Source organism: Cottoperca gobio, chromosome 18, assembly GCF_900634415.1.
Source record: "Cottoperca gobio chromosome 18, fCotGob3.1, whole genome shotgun sequence".
In the NCBI taxonomy this organism is placed as follows: Eukaryota; Metazoa; Chordata; class Actinopteri; order Perciformes; family Bovichtidae; genus Cottoperca; species Cottoperca gobio.
In genome coordinates this window covers 14,490,898-14,514,984 of record NC_041372.1, presented here as the reverse complement: position 1 = coordinate 14,514,984, position 24,087 = coordinate 14,490,898, and the positions used below count along the sequence as shown (strand labels likewise).

Here is a 24,087-nt window from a genome sequence, read left to right as displayed (position 1 = left end):
CTCCACTCAGAGCGATGGCACGTGACGTCGCAGTGGAACGCGTTAGCATTTAGCCAAACAAGCTAGCAGCACTTCTGTTGACGTTGTGCATGAAAATATAATTTAATCTGTTTGTTAGAACTTAAATAATTTAATACACATCAACACTTCACACACTTTCCAAAGTACAACTCTATAAAGCAACACACACACTTAGAAATACGCATTAAACTAAAACATGGGGATATAAACAATGTTATAATTGAGTTAATAATTCATAATTCATTACGCTCCTTCATTACGCTCCTGCTGTAACTCCACGAGATACAAGTAATCCAGTCCAACAGTCCTGAAGTCAACCCAACCATCATGAAGGTTATTATGCTCCAAGGCTTTTAGATTAGTTTCAACCTTTTCATATTGTTCTACATCAGTGATGTATATAATTCACTTCCATCCACATGAAGTTTGTTTTCATTATTAAGTTTGTATCTCTATAACAAGAGGAATATTCATTTCACAGAGACAAAGTTACAAGTGCATGTCATGTGAGAATGAAAAGCACATGATGTTTTAATTTATATTTTCACATTACATTTTGTGTATGTATTTCCTGGTTATATGTGTTTGAAGGAAGTAAAACAAGAAGAAGAAACATATATATATATATATATATAAGCATCTCTGAAAAGGTTTTAATGAAAAAATAGTTATTTACAATGACAAAATACAATCTGTGTACATTCATGATGGCAGTAAAAAGAAATGCAGCAATATAATGTGTGTGTGTGTGTGTGTGTGTGTGTGTGTGTGTGTGTGTGTGTGTGTGTGTGTGTGTGTGTGTGTGTTAATCCGGGGTTTCTGCTAGTTTCCTGATTTCTTCCAGTAGCTCTGAGAAAGACGGTCGACCCTGAGGCTTCTACAACGAAGAAGGAGAAGAAGAAGAAGAAGAAGAAGAAGAAGAAGAAGAAGAAGAAGATGAAGATATGATGCAGTTGTTATCAGAGGTAGGATCTTTAAAACTAAAATAAGGTTATTCTTCTCATTTGTATGACTTTATAGTCTCAGAAAATATTCAAGATCTTTCTCGTAAATTTACAAATTAAATATCAGAATACATATCAAAGGCTCTGATACCATCATAGAACACTTTGTTTAAGTAGGTTTACTTCCACACTGAATGAATGAGTGAGTGATGAGTGAGTGATGAGTACCTCGTGCCAGCAGCGGTACATGATGGCGTAGAGCGGCTGTGAGACTCGGTGCGGTCGGTACAGCCGGACTCCTCTGGTGATTTCGTTTACCACGTCCAAGTTGGAGCGGTTTTCAAACGGAGTCCGACCCTCCGAGTAGATCTCCCACATCACCACACCTGCACACACACACACACACACACATATATATATATATAAAACTACACACTACGTCCAAATAATATTTTCACTTTGATTTCAGAAGGAGCCATCAGGGCCCGTAGGTACTGATGAGAGTGTTTGTCGGTGGTTCCTCACCGAAGGACCAGACGTCGGACCGGCTGCTGTATTTACTGTAGTGCAGAACTTCAGGAGGAGACCACTTCACGGGGAACTTGGCTCCACTGGAGCTTGTGTACTGGTTGTCCAGAACGTACCTGCAAACATGAACACACACCTAAATTAATGTCTTAATTTGAGCTTTAGAGGTGTCACCATGCTAGCAGTTTCCCCCCGTTTCCAGTCTTTATGCTAAGCTAACCAGCTTCTGACTGATCAGGTAACGAGCGTCTGACAAATAAACATTCGTCCCAAAATGTCAAACTTTTCCTTTAAGACTTGAAATTAAAATGGCGTCTGTACCTGGTCATTCCAAAGTCGCAGACTTTCACCACATTCTGCTCATTAACCAGACAGTTCCTGGCTGCCTGCAGGAGACAGAAACAACATTTTACCTGCTTTCATTTGTAAATATTGTACTTTTTTACTACATTTATCTGACAGCTTCTTCCTCCCTGTCAGTTAAACATGTATCTCCAGATGAATGTTTGTACTTTAACTACATTTACTGCACAGTCAGTACTTTTACTTTGGGTTCTTGTCTCACCAGGTCTCTGTGGATGAAGCTTTGTGCCTCCAGGTACTCCATCCCCTCACAGACGTCCTGGCACATGGACAGGAGCCACGCCTCCCTCAGAGCGCGACCTCGCTGCCGCAGGAAGTTCAGCAGGCAGCCGTGCTCCATGAACTCGGCCACGATCAGCAGGGGGCGCTGCTGCAAGCAGACGCCGTACAGCTGCACCAGCTTAGGGTGGCACAGCCTCCTGCAGGAGACGACACAGTTTCACTTTACTGCAGTAAAAGTACTAACAGCACACGTAGTTACTTTGCACCACTGCCCCCCCCCCCCCTTACATCATGACTTTGGCCTCCTCGATGAAGTCCTCCTCGTACATGGCTCCCTCTCTGATGGCCTTGATGGCGACTCTGTGCTGAGCCCTCCACTTGCCGAGCCTCACCAGCCCGAACTGCCCGCTGCCCAGCTCCTTCATGAAGGTCAACTCACTGGGGTTGATCTCCCACTTCTCTGCAGGGAGGAGGAGGAGGAGGAGGAGGAGGAGGAGGAGGAGGAGGAGGAGTAAAACATTAAGAAAGAGAATAGAAATAAAGATGTTTGTGCAGCTGGACGGGTTAACAAGGTTAAAATGGTCATTTTCATGAAAGGCTTCTTTAAAACACGTGTTTTAAGTGTATATTAATTCACAGTATTTGTATTAGTATATCTTCTCCTGTGAAGTCGTGTTTTATTTCATTATCTGTTTACACAGCAGCCTCCAGCTATGAGGAGTTATCGTTGTTGACAAAAACATTAATAAACACTTGACTCTGCTACATTATCGTGGCAGTTATTAAATACTTAATTGGTGCATAAATGAGGGAACTTATGTGTGAATTTATTTACCTGAGCTGAATCCTGCTGTGGCCGGGACACACCTTCCCATTGGACCCACTGCATACCGTAACCTGGTGAGTAAACCTACACACACACCAAATCATATCAAATAAAGCATTATAATACATGTAGCACTGTTCCCTCTGTAGCATGCAGAGAGTGTAGCATGCACAGAGAGTGTGTAGCATGCAGCGAGTGTAGTATGCAGAGAGTGTAGCATGCAGAGTGTGTAGCATGCAGAGATTGTAGCATGCAGAGAGTGTAGCATGTAGGGAGTGTAGCATGCAGAGTGTGTATCATGCACAGATAGTGTAGCATGCACAGAGAGTGTGTAGCATGCAGAGTGTGTGTAGCATGCAGAGTGTGTAGCATGCACAGAGTGTGTGTAACATGCAGAGTGTGTAGCATGCACAGAGAATGTGTAGCATGCAGAGTGTGTAGCATGCACAGAGTGTAGCATGCAGAGTGTGTAGCATGCACAGAGAATGTGTAGCATGCAGAGTGTGTAGCATGCACAGAGTGTAGCATGCAGAGTGTGTAGCATGCATAGTGGGTAGCATGCATAGTGTGTATCATGCACAGATAGTGTAGCATGCACAGAGAGTATGTAGCATGCAGAGTGTGTGTAGCATGCAGAGAGTGTAGCATGCACAGAGAATGTGTAGCATGTAGAGTGTGTAGCATGCAGCGAGTGTAGCACACAGAGTGTGTAGCATGCAGAGAGTGTAGTATGCAGAGAGTGTAGCATGCAGAGTGTGTAGCATGCAGAGAGTGTAGCACACAGAGTGTGTAGCATGCAGAGTGTGTAGCATGCAGAGAGTGTAGCATGCACAGAGAGTGTGTAGTATGCAGAGTGTGTGTAGCATGCACAGAGTGTGTGTAGCATGCACAGAGTGTGTGTAGCATGCACAGAGTGTGTACCATGCACAGAGAGTATGTAGCATGCACAGAGAGTGTGTATAGAGTGTGTGTAGCATGCACATAGTGTGTGTAGCATGCACTGAGAGTGTGTAGCATGCAGAGTGTGTGTAGCATGCACAGAGTGTGTGTAGCATACAGAGAGTGTGTAGCATGCACAGAGAGTGTGTACCATGCAGAGTGTGTGTAGCATGCACAGAGTGTGTGTAGCATGCACAGAGAGTGTAGCATGCACAGAGTGTGTGTAGCATGCACATAGTGTGTGTAGCATGCACTGAGATTGTAGCATGCACAGAGCATGTGTAGCATGCACAGAGCATGTGTAGCATGCACAGAGAGTGTATAGCATGCACAGAGCGTGTGTAGCATGCACAGAGAGTGTGTAGCATGTACAGAGAGTGTGTAGCATGCACAGAGCATGTGTAGCATGCACAGAGAGTGTGTAGCATGCACAGAGAGTGTGTAGCATGCACATAGAGTGTGTAGCATGCACAGAGCGTGTGTAGCATGCACAGAGCGTGTGTAGCATGCACAGAGAGTGTGTAGCATGTAGAGTGTGTAGCATGCACAGAGCATGTGTAGCATGCACAGAGTGTGTGTAGCATGCACAGAGAGTGTGTAGCATGTACAGAGAGTGTGTAGCATGCACAGAGCATGTGTAGCATGCACAGAGAGTGTGTAGCATGCACAGAGAGTGTGTAGCATGGCCATAGAGTGTGTAGCATGCACAGAGCGTGTGTAGCATGCACAGAGAGTGTGTAGCATGCACAGAGAGTGTGTAGCATGTAGAGTGTGTAGCATGCACAGAGTGTGTGTACCTGCTGCATTGTGTTCGTGGTAGTGTATCACATCAGGTATGGAGCTGAACGTGTGTTTTTCAGCCAAGAAAAACTCTCCGCTGTCACTTATTTTGATCTGGTAATGCCGAATATCCCCGTTATCACTACACACGCACACGCACACGCACACACACACGCACACACACACGCACACGCACACACACGTAAATATTTACTGTGTTTGAGACTTCCTGCTGTGTTCCTATGCTGCTCTGCTGACGTGCTCACCTTAATGCTTTGGTGTAGACGGAGACGGTGTACACTCCCTTCTGACTCGACTCCCGCACCACGAAGCCGCCCTCTTTGTCCTGAAACACAAGCAGAAATACTTTCACACCTCGAGCTACAAAACAGAAGCGAAGCCAAAGACAATCTTTCAAATATTCATAAAATGTTGCAGAAGCTCTGTAGAAAATATATCAGGCGGGAAATTAATTATATATATAATCAAAATACTGAAGACTTGTTGTAACATTAATACATACAATATGGCCGTAGACACACAGACAGACAAACAGATAGGCAGACAGACAGACAGGCAGATAGGCAGACAGACAGACAGGCAGACAGACAGACAGACAAACAGATAGGCAGACAGACAGACAGGCAGATAGGCAGACAGACAGACAGGCAGACAGACAGACAGACAGATAGGCAGACAGACAGACAGGCAGACAGACAGACAGACAGACAGATAGGCAGACAGACAGACAGGCAGACAGACAGACAGACAGACAGACAGGTACCTCCTGCCTCAGCAGCTGCTCAGCTTCTGTCCTGGTGATGTTCTTGCAGTACCAGCTGCAGGAAGCAAAATAAAACACCATTTATAGTAAAATTGTTTCCTTTTGATCGTTAAAAATATAAAGTTTTGATTTATTTTACCTCAGAAATACATCGAGAGCTCATTTACAATAAAGCCGAGTACAAAATAAACATCAACAAACACAAGTAAGAAACAAATAATTGGAAAAAAGCCAAAATATTAAATAATAATAATAAATATTAATTAATGAATTAGTTAATAATAAAACAATGAGAATAAACTTAAAATATAAAGAATATTAATAAACTAAAACACTCAGAACAGGATGTGAAATAAGATGTTCTGCAGGTGCACAATGAGAACAACTGGATCTGAGTAAAAACAGCAGGAAACATAATCCAATCATTAGAATATTAAAATATTACAAACTGTTATTATTATTATATATATATATATATATTATATTATATATTAGACTTAGACTTACGAGTTTGCCTCGATTCTGTTTCTCTCCGTCACGTAGTTGCTGGGGATGAAGCCTTTGTTCCTGAAACAAGCAGAACATGTGAAGATGTGAAACATGTGACGTGCAGCCGGCGTGTGAGCACAACGTCCTGATGATGCGTCAAACACACGGAGACGTTCGTTATTATATATTATATATTATATATTATATATTATATATTATATATTATATAGTTATGAGCTCATACAGACGTTAAAGTGATCATCAAATGTTCGTATGTTTACAGACGTTTATAAACTGTCCTGATAGATTCGTCTGGGACGTACCCGTGTTTGTCCTGCGCTCTCCACCACAGCTGGTCCTGTTTGTGCAGGATGGTGTACTCCTCTCCCTGTGGACGCAACACACTGCGTCACACACACATCTACTGCCCGGGGTGTGTGTGTGTGTGTGTGTGTGTGTGTGTGTGTGTGTGTGTACCTGTTTGAGTGTGAGGTCAGTGTCCTCCTTGGCGGTGAAGTCGTACATGGCGACGACACACAGCAGCTCCTGACCTTCGTCATCATCAGGGGGCGGGAGGGGGAGCTTCCTCCTCGACCTGTCCACCTGAGACAGAGGGAACAATGATCATTCTTCTTCTCTTATTTATTATTAGTATATTCTTTTATTACAACATGTCTATTAATATTATTCATCTCTTTAAATAATCTTTATTGTTATTATTTCTCTTTTCACTTACCTTAAACACACACACACACACACACACACACACACACACACACACACACACACACACACACACACACACACACACACACACACACACACACACACACACACACACACACACACACACACACACACACACACACACACACACACACACAAACACAACACACACACACACACCCCTCCCTCTCTCTCTCTCTCTCTCACACACACACACACACACACAACCACACAAACACACAACAAACACACCACACACCACACCACACACACACACACACACACACATCTCACCTGCAAGGAGTTGCCCTGCGTATAGTCTGCTTGGAAGCACAGCGTGCTGCTCTCCTGAAAATAAAACACATCAGAGTCGATGTTTTTTATATTTTCACGGAATAAACCAACTTGAAATCAGTTGTGAGTTTCATATTCTGATACCTGTCTGTACGGCACAGCAGCAGCAGAAACATGAGTGCTGGACTGAATCTGGAGGAGGAGGAGGAGGAGAAGAAGAAGAAGGAGAAGAGAAGGAGAAGGAGGAGAAGAAGAAGAAGAAGGAGGAGCAAAGAATAAGAAGAGGAGAAGAAGAAGAAGAGAAGAAGAAGACGGAGGAGAAGAAGAAGAAGAAGAAGAAGAAGAGGAGGGGAAGAAGAAGAAGAAGTAAGAAGAAGAAGAAGAAGAGAAGTAGTGAAGAACAGACACAATGCTAATTAAAATACATTGAAATAGAAGAAATAAAACAGGAGTGTGATACGTGTATAAAACGTTTGTATCTGTGTGTTCAGGACTTCCCATGTGTTGCTACATCTCTTATTGTTTCTCTGATCAGGCTGAACTCTGTCTTTGTGGTTTGAGTAGGAGGTCTTTGTCAGGAAGTATAGTTTCCTTTTCTGCAGAACACACACTCTCTCTTCGTCAGTGTGTGTTTCTGTGGGCGAAGGTGTGTGTGTGTGTGTGAGTGTGTCAGCGTGTTTCCTGTTTCTCTTCATGTTGAAGAGAAACAGGAAACTCGTCATGTGATTTACTGCCAAAATAAAAGCATCTCTGGTTTTTGAATGAGGGATGAGATTTATTATATTTAGATTTATATTTAGATATATTTATTAGTTACTGTATTTGAGTTTTCTTTTCTTTAGTGACTTTATACGACACATATTGTACTTTATACTCGCTTTAGTTTCTTTACTCTAGATGTTGCAGATTATCTCTCACAACACACAGTGTAGATTATTATTATTATTATTATTATAGAAATGTTATTTCCTGGTGAAGAAGTGTTTTAGGAACAACGCAGTTCAACATGTGTTTAAAACACTAAGATGTGGAACATTTAAACCCATTTTCTTTGTGTTTGTATAATTTACAAATCTGAAGAAATTCCCAAAATCGACTGTTGAGATTCAAACTAAGTTCAGTCTTAAATGCATCCGTTTTAACACTGTACATACTGTAAGTACATGTGCTCTCTTCAAAGCCACCAGACTCCATTGACAAAAACAGTAATTTTAGCTGGCAGAGAATGGGAGTCGCTGCTCTTCCACAGACTCGATCCGTGAGGTTTCTTTGCGTTATTGTGTGACTTTGGTGTTTGAAAGGCTCAGTTCAGATTCACCAGTGTCACACGATATCACCAACAGACAACCGATCGAGGCAGCAGTACAACGGCAACCCCCACGCTCTGAAAGCTAAAATGACTGTTTTTGTCAATGGAGCCTGGTGCTGAAGAGAGCACAGATAACGGGTTCAGTTCCCCGTCAGAAAGCAATGAACATATTCTAAATATAGTGAACACTTAAACTGATAGTGATGTAGTTAGCTGTGTGAGAGACTTTGTTTATCTTCCTGTCCCTTTCTACAAACTGACATCTTCTGTAGAAGTACCTCAAACTATTTCAGAGATTAGTTTCTGAGAGAAACATGTTGTAAAGATAAGAAACAACTCTTTAAAATGAATGAATTCATCCCCTTCAGAACGACTCTGTCTGCTAACCGATCCTTTGTGAGAAAACAGAACTGAAACTTCACTTTAAAGGTTTCTATGTACTCGAGCAGAGAAGCTTCCAGCACCAGCTCTCACACAACTTCACATCGTTGTTACGAGAGTAGAAAGAACCAACAATACTTTCTACTCTTCTTCTTCTCTTGTAATTGAAATGTGTTGTCTTTAGTTGTTTCTCTGTCTCCTGCGGCTTCAGGGAAGTTTCTTCTCAAACGTTTACAAAAGATCTGCAGATACTTTAGGAAAAGGTTCTTACTGGATTGGATCATGATTGACTTTATGTCCCTTCTTCTTCTTCTTCTTCTTCTTCTTCTTCTTCTTCTTCTGCTCCAGTTTTTAAGGTTGATTCCTCTGCGATCAGTTGCATCGACAGTGCTGATGTAATGCTACACGGGTGGAAGACCTTACAATAGCTGAGCGAGGGAGACGAAGAGAGAGAGACGGAGGGAGGGACAGAGAGAGAGAGACAGGTAGAGAGAGAGACAGGTGGAGAGAGAGACAGGTGGAGAGAGAGACAGGTGGGTGCAGGAAGTAGAGAAAGTGAAGATGAGGACAAAAGAAGAAGAAATATGATTTCATGTTGTTCTGCTTCTTCAGTCACGATTTAAAAACAATCTTTTATATCCAGTGTTCACAGAGAGGAAGTGAAAGGATGACGTGAATGAAACCACAAAGCATCCGTCTCACTCACTCACACACACACACACACACACACACACACACACACTCATCATAGCCCAACAAGTCTTCACTTTTCAGAATCATCTCAGATGTTGAGCGTCCCAGACATCTTCACTTCTTCTACAGATGTTCTGCAGTAAAATCAAAGTGTCACAAGTGACTCTCAGTTTCAAAACTTGTCAACCTCACTTTCTAAAAGTCTCCATTTTAAACACGTGCTAAATGTGCAGGTATTCCCAGTGTTTCCATATTACAGTCTTTAAAACACACACACACACACACACACACGCACGCAACAGCTTCATGTTGCAGTAGCAGATATTTAATATTCTCCACTCTGACACACACACACACACACACACACACTTCCTCTACTCGCAGTGTGTGTGTGTGTGTGTGTGTCCGCCCCCCTTTGCTTCATTTCCTGAATCCCGCTCCTGCGACATGGGAAACAAACACTGATCTAACAGCTGCGAGAGAAGGTAAGAACACACAACACGTCTAAAGTTTATTATTCATGAAACTTCTGAGTCACGCGACAAACCCGCAAAGAAGTCTGAAGTTTGACTTCACAAGTTCACAGATATATAAGATATATAATATAAGAGATGAGCGCGTGACAGAAACAGCGTAAAGAACCGTACAGAATCTTAAAACATGATATAAAGACAGTAAACAGTGTGTTAAAGGAGCGCAGGGGTCGTATGAAGCAGGTGTTTATGTTGTTAGTCTCTGAAGTGAAACTTGAAGCACCTGTGAGCAGGTGTACACAGGGAGCGCGTGGGCTCTTCGCTTCCTTCTGCTGCGTTCAGGTGCTGTCGGGAAACACGACACCTTCAACATGTCAATGAGTGGTGAAGGAAGTACTCAAGATATTTTAAATTGAAGTATTAGCATCAACATATACATAACGTACCAAGTAAATTACATTATGCAGAGTAATATATTACAATATAATTATATATGCAGTCTATAATCATCCATCATTTATCTACAGTTATATATTGTAGTTTGCATATTCTTCCATATTTATTGTTATATATTGTAAATTAGTATAATGCACATATTTTATTTAACATTTTCTTATAATTTTCAGCAAAATAATGGCCAACTATTTTGATAATCGATCATTTCTTTCTGTATTTTTCATGCTTAAATGTCATTAAATGCTGTTTTCAGCCTCTCAAATATGCAGATTTGCTGCTTTTCTGACTAAACAAGACATTTAAAAACATAACTTTAGACTTTCAGGACATTTATTAGACCAAACGTTTAATGGATAAAGAGAATAATGTTTAGTTGCAGCCCTGATATGTTCCTAAATGCATCATTAAAGGCAAAATGCATAAATATATGTATTTTATTCGATCTGCTGTTTACAAACAAACTTATCTTTAACTGCATCAGAAAACATTCAGAAATTAGATTTAATCTTTTTCTGGTTTTGATGTTTGTTTACTTAATTTCTAAAGTTTCTAAATCAGGAAGCTTCAGGCTGATTGATTTAACACGGATGTGTTGAGCAGTTCTGTTAAATGAAAACCTTAAAACATGTTTGTTACCCAAACTATGGTTATTTAATCAAATGTATGAAACTCTTGTTTCTACTTATTATTACTATTATTTCATACAGTAAACACGTTTCAAACAGCTCAAGAGATCAAGATGTGTTTGTTCTTTGTTCTGTAACGAACCACAAGATAAACACAAATATTATAAACCCCGTTAGGAACATGTAACACACACATTAATGCAACAGTAACATGTAACACACACATTAATGTAACAGGAACATGTAACACACACATTAATGTAACACACACATTAATGTAACAGGAACATGTAACACACACATTAATGTAACACACACATTAATGTAACAGGAACATGTAACACACACATTAATGTAACAGGAACATGTAACACACACATTAATGTAACAGGAACATGTAACACACACATTAATGTAACAGGAACATGTAACACACACATTAATGTAACAGGAACATGTAACACACACATTAATGTAACAGGAACATGTAACACACACATTAATGCAACAGTAACATGTAACACACACATTAATGTAACAGGAACATGTAACACACACATTAATGCAACAGGAACATGTAACACACACATTAATGTAACACACACATTAATGTAACAGGAACATGTAACACACACATTAATGTAACAGGAACATGTAACACAAACATTAATGTAACAGGAACATGTAACACACACATTATTGTAACAGGAACATGTAACACACACATTAATGTAACAGGAACATGTAACACACACATTAATGTAACAGGAACATGTAACACACACATTAATGCAACAGGAACATGTAACACACACATTAATGTAACAGGAACATGTAACACACACATTAATGCAACAGGAACATGTAACACACACATTAATGTAACACACACACATTAATGTAACAGGAACATGTAACCGCTGGAATCTAATATTATAAATCGTATGATAATAATAATATTAGTGTAGAAATCATTAGACACGCAAACAATAAAAACATTTTTTGAATGTTAAATATAACATTTTAATATCACTGTTATGACTGAAGCTTCAAACTATCCATTTACAGACTTCCTGAAACTAAAAACGTTGCATCCCTCCTCAGCGCTGCTACGGCCCACTTCGATCTGACAACATCCACCAATGGGCTGAGGGCGTGGGCGGGCCAGGATGAGTGCTGAGGTGCTATTGGAGGAGACGCTCATCAAGCGTTCACAGCAGAAGAAGAAGACGTCGCCGCTGAACTACAAGGAGAGACTGTTCGTGCTCACCAGGAGCCGGCTGTCGTACTACGACGGAAGAGCAGAGGTAACTTTTTATTAGTTTACATTTCATTCAATCATGAACAATCAGTATTTTATAAAATATAAATTCACGTTTTTTCTCTTCACAGATCTTCATTTATTTACAGAAATAGCCAAATATATAAAAAGCTGTTGTTGTTTCCGTCAACAGAAGAAGTTCAGGAGAGGCTCGATCGAGTTGAGCCGCATCAGATGTGCAGAGATCGTGAAGAACGGAGGAGGAATCATCCCCTGCCAGAACAAATACCCCTTTCAGGTACAAATATTAGTATTTCAATCAAATCAGACGCATCAAGAAACTCACAAACTGGAAATAAACCTCAAAGTTAGACGAACCTATTCGTAGAACACGAAGATTATCAGTTAAATTACTACGCAACTTCCATCACAGTTTCCTGAATATTTCCTGCTTCAAATCTGTGCTCAGGCGATACTTCCAGTGAACCTCTAGATGAAGAGGTTTAGATCTTCTGGATTAGAGGTTTTGACAGGAACACTATTATTATTATTATTATTATTATTATTATTATTATTCTGTGTTACTTCTAGTTAAAGGAAAGTCTTGCTCTTTGGAACTACAGTTCCCATGATGCTTTAGTAACTTGGCACCTCTAACAGTATGCTGAACACTATGGCAAACAACCATCATGAATAAAAACTTAAAAACATGATGATTGTGCAAGTTGTACAGTGAAAGCAGCGTCTTAATAGATATATATATATATATATATCTATTATATATATATATATATATATATATATATATATATATATATATATATATATATATATACACATATATATATATCTATTATATTTTATATATATATATATATTATATATATATATATATAATAAAATATATAGATATATATATGTGTATATATATAATAATATATATATATATATTATATATAATATGTGTATCATGTCTGCGTGTTCAGATTTCACTGATCTTGAAGGACGATGTAGGTTTCTTTACAACTTGTCAGATTGTTGAGATTTTCGCCCCCTTCTAAAATGAAAAGAAACCTTCTTGCCATAAGGTCCACAGGAGCTTTCAGCCACATCTCATGGCCTTCATCTGCAGAGGTTGCTGTTGAATGTGCTGAAGATATGTGGCTCGTTATAAATGTTCACTTCTGTGAATCGTCAGCGCTGCGTCTCCTTCCTGAACCGTCTCCGGCTCCACAATATAACTTCCAGACCCACAACATTAACACCTAAAGATCTCACTTGAGTGTTTCTTAACCCGTGTGTTTGTGTGCAGGTGGTGTACGACGCCAACACTCTGTACGTGTTCGCTCCGAGTCACGACAGCAGGAGACTCTGGGTGCAGAGCCTCAAAGAGGGTCAGGCTCCATTTTATTCTTCCCCGTTCTCCCGCAGTGCTTCTCATGTGGGGTGCAAAGCCCCTCGGGGTTCTGCAGGAAGCGTGTGAGATTTAATAGACGGAAAAAGAAGAACATGTAGAGTAACTTAAAGAAGACGCAGCGATTGTAAAACATTAGAAAATGCAGCTTTAGTGTTTACATATACTTGTGTGAACAGATCACACTCAGTTTAAAGCCGCTGCAAAGATGTATAATATATAATATATATATATATAGTATGTCTATATATATAATATATAGATTATATCATATATATATAACTATAATATAATTATAATTCTATATTATATATAATATAATATATATATATCTTATATATATCCTATTCATCTACTCTATATCTCTATTATATCCATCAATATATATAATATCTCTCTCTTCTATCTATATAGATATCTATATATTCTCTCTATATCTATATCTATCTCTCCTACTATCTATCTCTCATCCTCTCTCTCCTCCACCTCTCTCTCTCTCTATATCTCTCTCTCTCTCTCCTCTCATCCTCTCCTTCTCTCCTCTCTCATCCTCTCTCCCTCTCTTCTCTCTCTCTCTCTCTCTCTCTCCTCCTCTCTCTCTCTCTTCTCTCTCCTCTCCTCTCTCTCCTCTTCTCTCTCCTCTCTCTCTCTCTCTCTCTCTCTCTCTTCTCTCTCTTCTCTCCTCTCCTCTCTCCCTTCTCCTCTCTCCTCTCTCTCTCTCCTTCTTTTCTCTTCTCGCTCTCTCTCTCTCTCTCTTCTCTCTCTCTCTCTCTCTCTCTCTTCTCTCTCTCTTCTCTCTCTCCTCTCTCTCCTCTCTCTCTCTCCTCTCTCTCTCTCTCCTCCCTCTCCCTCCTCGTGTGTCTCGTCTCTCTTCTCTCTTCTCTCGTGTTTCGTCTCTCTTCTCTCTCTCTCGGTGTCGTATATCTTCTCTCGTGTGTCGTCTCTATCTTACTCTCTTATCTCGTGTGTCGTCTATCTATTATCTATTATCTTATAAGTGGTGTCTATCTATTATATATTATATCGTGTGTAAATATTGCAGCAGCGGCTTAAACTGAAGTGAAATGATAATTATTGCAGGACACACTCACGTTCAGCTCAGGACCTTCAACACAGAAACTTTGTGTCTGCAGAGATCAAAGACAACGCTGTGGTCTGGGCCAAGTTTCACCCTCAGTTTTGGCAGGAAGGGGCGTGGCTCTGCTGTCGCCAGGCGGAAAAACAAGCGCCGGGCTGCGACAAGTACAATCTGTTTGGAGACGGTAAGAAACTGTTGTTTAAAGTCCTTCTACCACAGTGCAGTCTTGCACATTTAATCCAATATATCCGTTTTATCATTTTCAGAACTTTTAATAATATTTGCAGTGAAAATGCATTTTGTGCCTCTAAACATTAAACTCATTTATACAGTTTGACAGTTAAAGTAATAAATGCAGAGCAGTAAAAAGTACAACATTAGTCTTTGAGATGTAGATGATTAGAAGTAGCAGAAAATGGAAACACGCATTGCAAACAAGTAGTTTTGGAATAAATGTACCTTCCACCTCAGCAGCCAGAGGTCAGAGGTCAGAGGTCACCGTGGTGGGTTTATATAAAGATAAACGTTCTGCTTGGTTTAATGTTTCCGTTCCTCTTTTCTAGTTTCCAGAAAATGTTTACCCCCGATTCCTGGTGAGGAGCGTACCAACGAGAGGGTGACTGCTAACACACACACACACACACACACACACGGTCAAAGCTCCTCTCATGGCATTGATTAAACCCTTAACGTCATGTCTGTTCATCAAAATGACTCATTTAGAACTCCTTCGCTGCAGCGCTGCACCTTCGCCTCCTTTAGTATTCGTGCATCTATGAAAATGCAAATAAGTGCGACTGAAACTTACTGATGAACCGCCATGTTGGCTCGTACTCGCTGTGTCTTCAGGATAAATGGATGGAACAGCTGCAGTTCCGTGGCGTCTGTTTTGGGGAATAAATAGAAAAAACGTTACGACCACAACCCTGATTTTCAAAGGTTTTATTGTGATGTGCACAAAAGCTACAGCTCTGAACTCTTAGCTCCTCCAGACATATAGTTTACTAAAGACATGAAGTCGTGCAGGAGACTTAATGGTGCAAGTAAAATGCAGGAATATATAAATATATATAAAAAAGTCATTTATGCAAAAACCTAAAAGCATTTTGTGGTTCTTCCTCCTGCAGCGGCGGCCCCCTCCCCCCCTTCCTCCGTCCGCAGAGCATGACGAAGAGGACGATGAAGAGGACGATGACGAGGAGGAGGTGGTGATGGTGTCGCTGTACAACTTCTCAGGCACCGAGCCGCACGACCTGAGTCTGGTCAAAGGAGGCGAGTACGTCATCCTGGAGAAGTGCGACAGCAACTGGTACAAAGCGCGTAACAAGTACGGGTGAGTGAGTCACGTGTAATGTCACTTCCAGCCTTTAGCTCGTAGCCACTCCGCCCTGCGTCCACCGGGGAAACACAGATTTAAAAAGTGAATTTGATTTATTTTGTGTTTTTAACGGTTTTAAATCGGTGGGTCTGTTAGTTGTGGAGGAGGATACCTCTGTGGAGAAATCTGCTTCAGGTCAAAAGATCCTGAACGATGAACACTGAAGGAATCCTAACCAGGAGAAGCTGACTGACATGATGAACTCCCATGATGCACCACTGCTCGGTCTTCTGTCATTGTTTTGATTGAGAGCCCCAAGCGACAGAAACTACATGTTGTACGTTTAAGATCCAAATCCTTCATCCGCTTCAAATATAGAGTTAAAAAGCACCGAGATGTAAAAAGAGTCTTAAAACTGGATAGAAAGTCAGTTTATGAAGCTTCTGGCTACAAACACAACACTGACGCTGCTCAAAGGGGAGACGACGCCATGACAGGAGAGAGAGGAAACGTTACCTTCAGGGACATTACACATGTCTCTGTCTCACTACATATACAACACAGGACTGATGACACCATGACAGGAGAGAGAGGAAACGTTACCTTCAGGAACATTACACATGTCTCTGTCTCACTACATATACAACACAGGACTGATGACACCATGACAGGAGAGAGGAAACGTTACCTTCAGGAACATTACACATGTCTCTGTCTCACTACATATACAACACAGGACTGATGACACCATGACAGGAGAGAGAGGAAACGTTACCTTCAGGAACATTACACATGTCTCTGTCTCACTACATATACAACACAGGACTGATGACACCATGACAGGAGAGAGAGGAAACGTTACCTTCAGGAACATTACACATGTCTCTGTCTCACTACATATACAACACAGGACTGATGACACCATGACAGGAGAGAGAGGAAACGTTACCTTCAGGAACATTACACATTTATCTGTCTCACTACATATACAACACAGGACTGATGACACCATGACAGGAGAGAGAGGAAACGTTACCTTCAGGGACATTACACATGTCTCTGTCTCACTACATATACAACACAGGACTGATGACACCATGACAGGAGAGAGGAAACGTTACCTTCAGGGACATTACACATGTCTCTGTCTCACTACATATACAACACAGGACTGATGACACCATGACAGGAGAGAGGAAACGTTACCTTCAGGGACATTACACATGTCTCTGTCTCACTACATATACAACACAGGACTGATGACACCATGACAGGAGAGAGAGGAAACGTTACCTTGTTTAAAAACACAGACATACAAAGTATGATAATGTAAACACACAACTTAACAGAATATAACGTAGTTTTAGTCGTTTTAATGCGGAAATGTTTCATATTCTACCTTTAAGTGTTTCGTTGTCCTGAGGATGGAATATCTCAACAACATTTGTTGGATAATTGTTGAGTTATTCCACATGAGTGAATGATCAGCAGTTTGTTTTGACCTGTTTCCTCGTGTGTGTGTGTGTGTGTGTGTGTGTGTGTGTGTGTGTGTGTGTGTGTGTGTGTGTGTGTGTGTTCACAGTGAGGAAGGCTACATCCCAAGTAACTATGTAACTGAGAAGACATCTGGAAACCTGGTGCAGTTTGTGTGAGTTTGTTAATTATTCATCACAAACCTGTAAAAGCTACCGATACGTTTCCTGCCTGAATATCTTTAAAGCACAAATTTTACATATTATGTATTTTTGGTGATTGTGTAATTTTGCACAGATCTCCATCTTGTAGTCTCAATAAAATATAGATTCGGATATGATTTGTTTCTGGGATGTTTATTTATTGTTTGTTCCAGGTGGTACAGTAAACAAGTCAACAGGAACAAGGCCGAGGAGTTGCTGAGGAAGGAGGCGAGTTTGTTCCTTAATGTGTAATGTTTCCTCCACATGTAAATGTACTTCTTCACTTTCTCTTTACTCGTCTTCCCTCCGTGTTCACGTCTTCTCTCCGTGTTCATGTCTTCCCTCAGTGTTCACGTCTTCCCTCCGTTTTCACGTCTTCACGTCTTTCCTCAGTGTTCACGTCTTCCCTCAGTGTTCACGTCTTCGCTCAGTGTTCACGTCTTCACGTCTTCTCTCCGTGTTCATGTCTTCCCTCCGTGTTCACGTCTTCCCTCCGTCAGTGTTCACGTCTTCCCTCCGTGTTCACGTCTTCCCTCAGTGTTCACGTCTTCCCTCCGTGTTCACGTCTTCCCTCAGTGTTCACGTCTTCCCTCAGTGTTCACGTGTTCACGTCTTCCCTCCGTGTTCACGTCTTCCCTCAGTGTTCACGTCTTCCCTCCGTGTTCACGTCTTCCTCAGTGTTCACGTCTTCCCTCAGTGTTCACGTCTTCCCTCAGTGTTCACGTCTTCCCTCAGTGTTCACGTCTTCCCTCAGTGTTCACGTGTTCACGTCTTCCCTCAGTGTTCACGTGTTCACGTCTTCCCTCAGTGTTCACGTCTTCCCTCAGTGTTCACGTCTTCCCTCAGTGTTCACGTCTTCCCTCAGTGTTCACGTCTTCCCTCAGTGTTCACGTCTTCCCTCCGTGTTCACGTCTTCCCTCAGTGTTCACGTCTTCCCTCAGTGTTCACGTCTTCCCTCAGTGTTCACGTCTTCCCTCAGTGTTCACGTCTTCCCTCAGTGTTCACGTCTTCGCTCAGTGTTCACGTCTTCCCTCAGTGTTCACGTCTTCCCTCAGTGTTCACGTCTTCCCTCAGTGTTCACGTCTTCCCTCAGTGTTCACGTCTTCCCTCCGTGTTCACGTCTTCCCTCAGTGTTCACGTCTTCCCTCCGTGTTCACGTCTTCCCTCAGTGTTCACGTCTTCCCTCAGTGTTCACGTCTTCCCTCCGTGTTCACGTCTTCCCTCAGTGTTCACGTCTTCCCTCCGTGTTCACGTCTTCCCTTCCTTCACATCACAAACTGATTTATTGTGAGGGTCGTGTGCCTTATGTCCTATATGTGACTGTATTTTTAATAAATTGTAATTATTTTTAAATGTGTAATTGTTGACGTAATGTTTTGAAGTTATTTATTTACTTTATTTATGTGGATTAATTATTTTGTTGTATTATTGTTAAGTTTTATATTATATTTGATATGCCATGCGAGGGGAGCTCTTATATGTATGCACAACATGTTAAATAAATGATTATATGTAATTAAATGAATATAAATATGTTTACATGCATTAGGACAAAGAAGGCGCGTTCATCGTCAGAGACTCGAGCACCACAGCAACCTTCACCGTGTCGCTCTACGCCAAGTCTGCTGCAGGGTAAAGAAGCACCACACCTGTGTTTCATCTACTGGACCATCAGCTTCATATTATTTGTGACTGTAGTCTCCAGCTTCTCTCTGGTTGCAGTGATTCACAATTTTAAAATATATATTTTATTGACTGTTTTAGAGTCATTGACTTCTCACTCACAACGCGTGTTGCAGGAAACAGTTCTGGACTCATGTTATGATCCACTTAAATAGCTTTTGTTATCTTTGCCGCCATCTTGACTGTAAGGGAGCTAAGGGTTTCTAAATATATATTTTATTTGCGAGGTGCTTCAGAAAATAATTATTGCCTCTTTTCTTTGTCGATGTTACTTCTGCAGCTGTGAGTTCAGAAGGATGTGAAAAGTGCACAACTGTTCATACTGTAGAGAAATGAACGGACTCGATGGCTGCCAATAGAAAAGTATCGTTAAGTTTGTAATAAATGCAAAAACATGCAAAGTCAGCAGTTTGGTCCTTTAAGAAACATCACATCCTCAAACCTGTACAGCTGGATGCGTTGTTGTTGTTGTTGATGTTGTTGTTGTGTGTTTGTAGGAACAAGGTTGCAACTATAAAACATTACCACATCAAGGAGACACAAGACGCGCCTCAACAGTTTTACCTGGTGGAGAAACACTTGTTCACCTCCATCCCCGACCTGATCGAGTACCACAAACACAACGCAGCAGGTGAACAACATCGATCTAGACAGAACGGAGGTTTTCTGCTTCATCCTGGAGCTCGAGGTCTACGTTTGTGCTTTCATGCATCTGCACATTCACTTCATGTATTTGTCTGTGTCTCAGGTCTCGTTGCCAGGCTGAGGTATCCTGTCAGGAAACAGGACAAGTCTGCTCCGTCCACCGCCGGCTTCAGCTACGGTGAGTCCTCACACAATGTTCATCTACGTGCACACCTCTCCGTCTTCTTACCTCCTCTCTCTGTCCTCCTCCTCCCTGCAGAGAAGTGGGAGATCAACCCCAGTGAGTTGACCTTCATGAAGGAGCTGGGCAGCGGGCAGTTCGGGCTGGTGAGGCTCGGCAAGTGGAGGGCTCAGCACAGAGTCGCCATCAAGGCCATCAGAGAGGGAGCCATGTACGAGGAGGACTTCATCGAGGAGGCCAAAGTCATGATGTAAGGGGGGGGGGGCAGGAAAAAGATTATTTTAGAGATTAGTATTTGCATTAGAAGACCCTTTGACCCTCGTATGAACTGCAGCAACATGCAATAATCCTCCATGTCTTCTCCAGGAGGTTGTCTCACCCGAAGCTGGTGCAGCTGTACGGCGTGTGCAGCCAGCAGAGGCCCATTTACATCGTCACTGAGTTCATGGAGCACGGCTGCCTGCTGAACTTCCTCCGGCAGCAGCGGGGCAGCTTCAGCCTCGGGGCCTTGCTGAGTATCTGCCTGGACGTTAGCGAGGGCATGGAGTACCTGGAGGCCAACAGCTTCATCCACAGAGACCTGGTAACTGCAGGTTCCTCTGGTTCTCCAGTCTGAGGGTTTCTTCCTGACGGAGAACTTCTTAACCCAGAACTCAGGACCTTATTCAAGAACAAATAAAAAAACAGCTTTGACTCACATTGCTGATCTCGTCCTGAAACAGATCCGTAACAATCAGTGTAAAGGAATACTTCACCCACAAAATCATCATTTGTATATTAACTACCTTTTTCTTCCGGATGCCTCCATGCTGAACGAAGAATCAAAAAACAGAACATGCTAAATGCTAACAAGCTCACAAAGACGGAACATTTAAATGTTTAGCAGAAATGTTGTTTACCACGGTCACCATATTAGCTAACTTATGCTAATTAGCATTAAATACAAAGCACAGCGGAGTCTGAGGGGAACGTCATTAGTTCTGCAGGTATTTGGTTGTAAACTAAAGTATAGACCCGATGATGGCATTGGATGAAAAGTCAAAGGATCACCAAAGTCTGTCGGTCGCATCGTCTGTACATTATTAACGCCTGTACCAAATTTGGTGCCAATCCATCCAAAAGTTGTGGACCAAAGTGATGAACAGACAGACCTTGCCATCACTTGAGCCACATGGTAAAACAACTAAACAGAGCCAACGCTGCGCTGTACAGTCAGACCTTTTGTGTTTTCCCATCTGCAGGCTTCCAGAAACTGTCTGGTGAATGACTCTCTGGTGGTGAAGGTGTCCGACTTCGGCATGGCCAGGTACGACTTTAAATCTCAACACATCAACATGTTTATCTGTTGCCGTTTGTTATTTAGAACATTGTACAAAGGCCAACATATCGTCCAACAAAATAAGTGATCACGAGGTAACATGTTGAATGTTGATGTCTTGTAGATACGTGTTAGACGACCAGTACACCAGCTCATCAGCTGCCAAGTTTCCGGTGAAGTGGTCGCCTCCCGAAGTCTATAACTACTGCAAATACAGCAGCAAGTCGGACGTCTGGTCCTACGGTACGCACACTTCGTCAATACATCATTAAATCATTAAAGGGTGACTTCTGTATTTCCCCATGTTTTCGTGTCTAAGTGATTAATGGGTATTGAGAACGAGCTGCGATGTAATCCTATCGACCAAGTCCGCACCATCAATGCCGGCCCACTAAAAGTCTGTTTTTCCTACAGATTGTTATTATAAGTGTCTGACAACATTATGGAAAGATTCTCAATGTCATGGATGAATATTTATCTGATTTCGACAATGTGGATGAAGCTTAACCCTCAGATCGGGTAAAGAATGCGTTTTATTGGGTTGTATAAACTGGGTAAAAAGATACTCTTTAAATATAAAGGTCACATTTCTATCAGCCTCTTTATGTATGTTACCGTTTATTAACAACAAACTAACACAATAAAGCTCCCGACTCATTAAACCCCCAAAGTGTGTGTTTCCAGGCGTGCTGATGTGGGAGGTCTTCACTGAGGGCCGCATGCCGTTTGAACAGAGTCAGAACCACGAGGTGGTTTCCTTGGTAAGCAAGGGTCACCGGCTCTACAGGCCCAAGATGGCCACGCCCGCCATCTATGATATCATGCAGCTCAGTTGGCACGAGGTGAGAGCCGAGAGAAGCAACGTTTGAGTTTTTATTCTAAATGTACTTTTTAAAGGCACTTTAAGCACCAGCTTTACAATAACCAAAATTGAAAATATCAATTAACCGGTATTATTCGGAATTTCCGAGAGAAGTCGTAAATTCACGAGAACATTTTTATGTAAAAACATTCTCAGAGAAAGTATTTTGCATTTATCTGGCATTCATTTGAATATATTTCTTGTTTTTTCCCCTGATGGACCCAATAAGTCGCTAAATTAAAGGTGTTGTTGCCATTTTAACGCCGTTTGTTGAATTATAACCACGAGGCGATCACAAGCAGAGGTCGAGACGGCCGGAAATCTTTCCTTCTGATTTCACTGAGTTCTGTTTGTTTCAGAGACCGGAGGAGCGTCCGCCCTTCTCGCAGCTCTGCCTGATGATCTCGGACGTGCTGGAGGCCGACACCCCTCCTCCGAGCTGATCAACGGACCAATCAGCTGCTTCCACCATCCCTGGCGGCCATGTTGGCACCAACTCGTGGTTACCTGCCATTGTTCAGTTATTATCTCATGTACTGGATCACAAGGAGAAGACGGTGTCATGGTGGTTACAGTGTCTGGAACGGACCAATCAGATGGAGAGGATGGACCAATCACAGCAGCTGTAGTCGACTCGTCCACCAATCACGTCACCAGTACAGCTCACAGACTGACCTGCAGGATTCTTTCTTTGTGTGATTAATTCACACGCTAATATATTTTTTGAACAGTTTTTTACTTAACTTTCTCACAACGTGATTGTTAGCGGCACAACATCGATCTTGCTGAGCTTTTGCATAAACCGATCACGCCGTGTGGAGCGGACGTCACGTCCAAACGTGCACTATAGTAGTGTATCAGAGGGTTATGAGGAGAAATTAACACGGAGACAAACTTTATTATTCCTTTCAACCTTGACAAAAGAAGCACCAGATCAACTCTTTCCTTACCTTTCACAATAAAAGCCTCTGACATGTACTGCTCCTAACAAAGGGAACTCAAATTCACTTTGTTAAAAGGAAACTCAATAAAATGGAATTTGTTTTGCAAAATGAGCTGCTCGAATCTATTTAAACCTTTTTACTCAATAAGTTTTGCAACTGTCGCAAATGTTATTGTTGCCGACCAGCAGCGATGCAAATTTTCACAAAATATTCGCAGGCGAGGATTTTGGATTTTCGCTTCGTTTCTTCGTCTGAACTGACACAAACTGCTTCTCATGTTTCTTTTTCTGTCGTACGAAACTGACACCAACATGAACTGACAGCGATGTAGAAAACATGGACCCAGTTGAGCTAACATTAGCCTTTAGCACGTAGCCGCTGCGTCCATCGGGGAAACTGTTTAACCTCAAACTGCTTCAATCAGTGTTTGCAACCTTTGATCAGAGCAGAGACCTCTGCAGGACGCTGCTGCCGGACACTGAAGGAATCCTGACGGGAGAATCGGACTGACATGATCCGCTACGACCTGATTTAGCGCCCCCTGGTGGCAGGAAATATTCTACGTTTAAATGCATGAAAATACTGAATGGAAAAATATATAATTTGATCATCAGACGTGGATTTATATTCCTTAGATTCACTGTGTATTTGTATGAAGGGGGGGGGGGGGTCCAGTTTGCTATGAATTCTTTAGGTTGTGATTTGGCTTTATGTTCGTTAATGTTTCTCTTTTATAATTGTTAATGAGATGAGATGTTGTGTTTGACCGCAGGAAGACAGAAACATCGACGTTAATCACCAAGAAGGGATTTATTTTAATGACCATTAAAAGTGTAAACGTGTGTGTGTGTGT

General features: G+C 41.7%; 2 protein-coding genes across 8 annotated transcripts; one reads left to right on the top strand and one right to left on the bottom strand.

The window, feature by feature from the left end:
* Positions 1–642: 642 nt before the first annotated feature.
* Positions 643–6,641, bottom strand: txk (TXK tyrosine kinase). The gene is made up of 13 exons (XM_029454606.1): positions 6,374–6,641; positions 6,220–6,284; positions 5,915–5,974; positions 5,408–5,462; positions 4,890–4,969; positions 4,641–4,765; positions 2,914–2,988; positions 2,367–2,538; positions 2,059–2,275; positions 1,815–1,879; positions 1,491–1,609; positions 1,194–1,351; positions 643–898 (listed from the first exon to the last, which is right to left on the bottom strand). The coding sequence occupies exons 1-13, from the start codon at positions 6,419–6,421 to the stop codon at positions 827–829; spliced, it is 1,311 nt and encodes a 436-aa protein (XP_029310466.1). The 5' UTR covers positions 6,422–6,641; the 3' UTR covers positions 643–826.
* Positions 6,642–9,645: 3,004 nt separating this feature from the next.
* Positions 9,646–24,076, top strand: tec (tec protein tyrosine kinase). 7 transcript variants are annotated; one of them, XM_029454585.1, is made up of 18 exons: positions 9,646–9,784; positions 11,923–12,161; positions 12,309–12,413; positions 13,428–13,592; positions 14,663–14,791; positions 15,171–15,200; positions 15,735–15,940; positions 17,508–17,573; positions 17,775–17,829; positions 19,151–19,233; positions 19,782–19,915; positions 20,033–20,107; positions 20,189–20,360; positions 20,477–20,693; positions 21,352–21,416; positions 21,553–21,671; positions 22,113–22,270; positions 22,650–24,076. In XM_029454585.1, exons 2-18 carry the CDS (start codon positions 12,024–12,026, stop codon positions 22,731–22,733), a joined length of 2,001 nt encoding a protein of 666 aa, XP_029310445.1. In that variant the 5' UTR covers positions 9,646–9,784; positions 11,923–12,023; the 3' UTR covers positions 22,734–24,076. The 7 variants fall into 7 exon arrangements, with proteins under 7 accessions (XP_029310445.1, XP_029310449.1, XP_029310448.1 ...); XM_029454589.1 differs by having other exon boundaries at positions 9,735–9,784; positions 11,959–12,161; positions 13,428–13,509; positions 15,171–15,223; XM_029454588.1 differs by having other exon boundaries at positions 9,735–9,784; positions 11,959–12,161; positions 13,428–13,509; positions 14,610–14,791.
* Positions 24,077–24,087: the final 11 nt, after the last annotated feature.

Bases quoted from the DNA above. Each gene is read 5' to 3' on its own strand.
- tec (XM_029454585.1), top strand. From the start codon at position 12,024: ATGAGTGCTGAGGTGCTATTGGAGGAGACGCTCATCAAGCGTTCACAG. The intron at 12,414-13,427 runs GTACAAATATTA...GTTTGTGTGCAG, and splicing joins AGAACAAATACCCCTTTCAG to GTGGTGTACGACGCCAACAC. The intron at 19,234-19,781 runs GTAAAGAAGCAC...GTGTGTTTGTAG, and splicing joins TACGCCAAGTCTGCTGCAGG to GAACAAGGTTGCAACTATAA.
- txk (XM_029454606.1), bottom strand. From the start codon at position 6,421: ATGTACGACTTCACCGCCAAGGAGGACACTGACCTCACACTCAAACAG. The intron at 5,463-5,914 runs GTAAGTCTAAGT...TGCTTCCTGCAG, and splicing joins AACAGAATCGAGGCAAACTC to CTGGTACTGCAAGAACATCA. The intron at 899-1,193 runs GTACTCATCACT...TCTTCGTTGTAG, and splicing joins TGTACCGCTGCTGGCACGAG to AAGCCTCAGGGTCGACCGTC.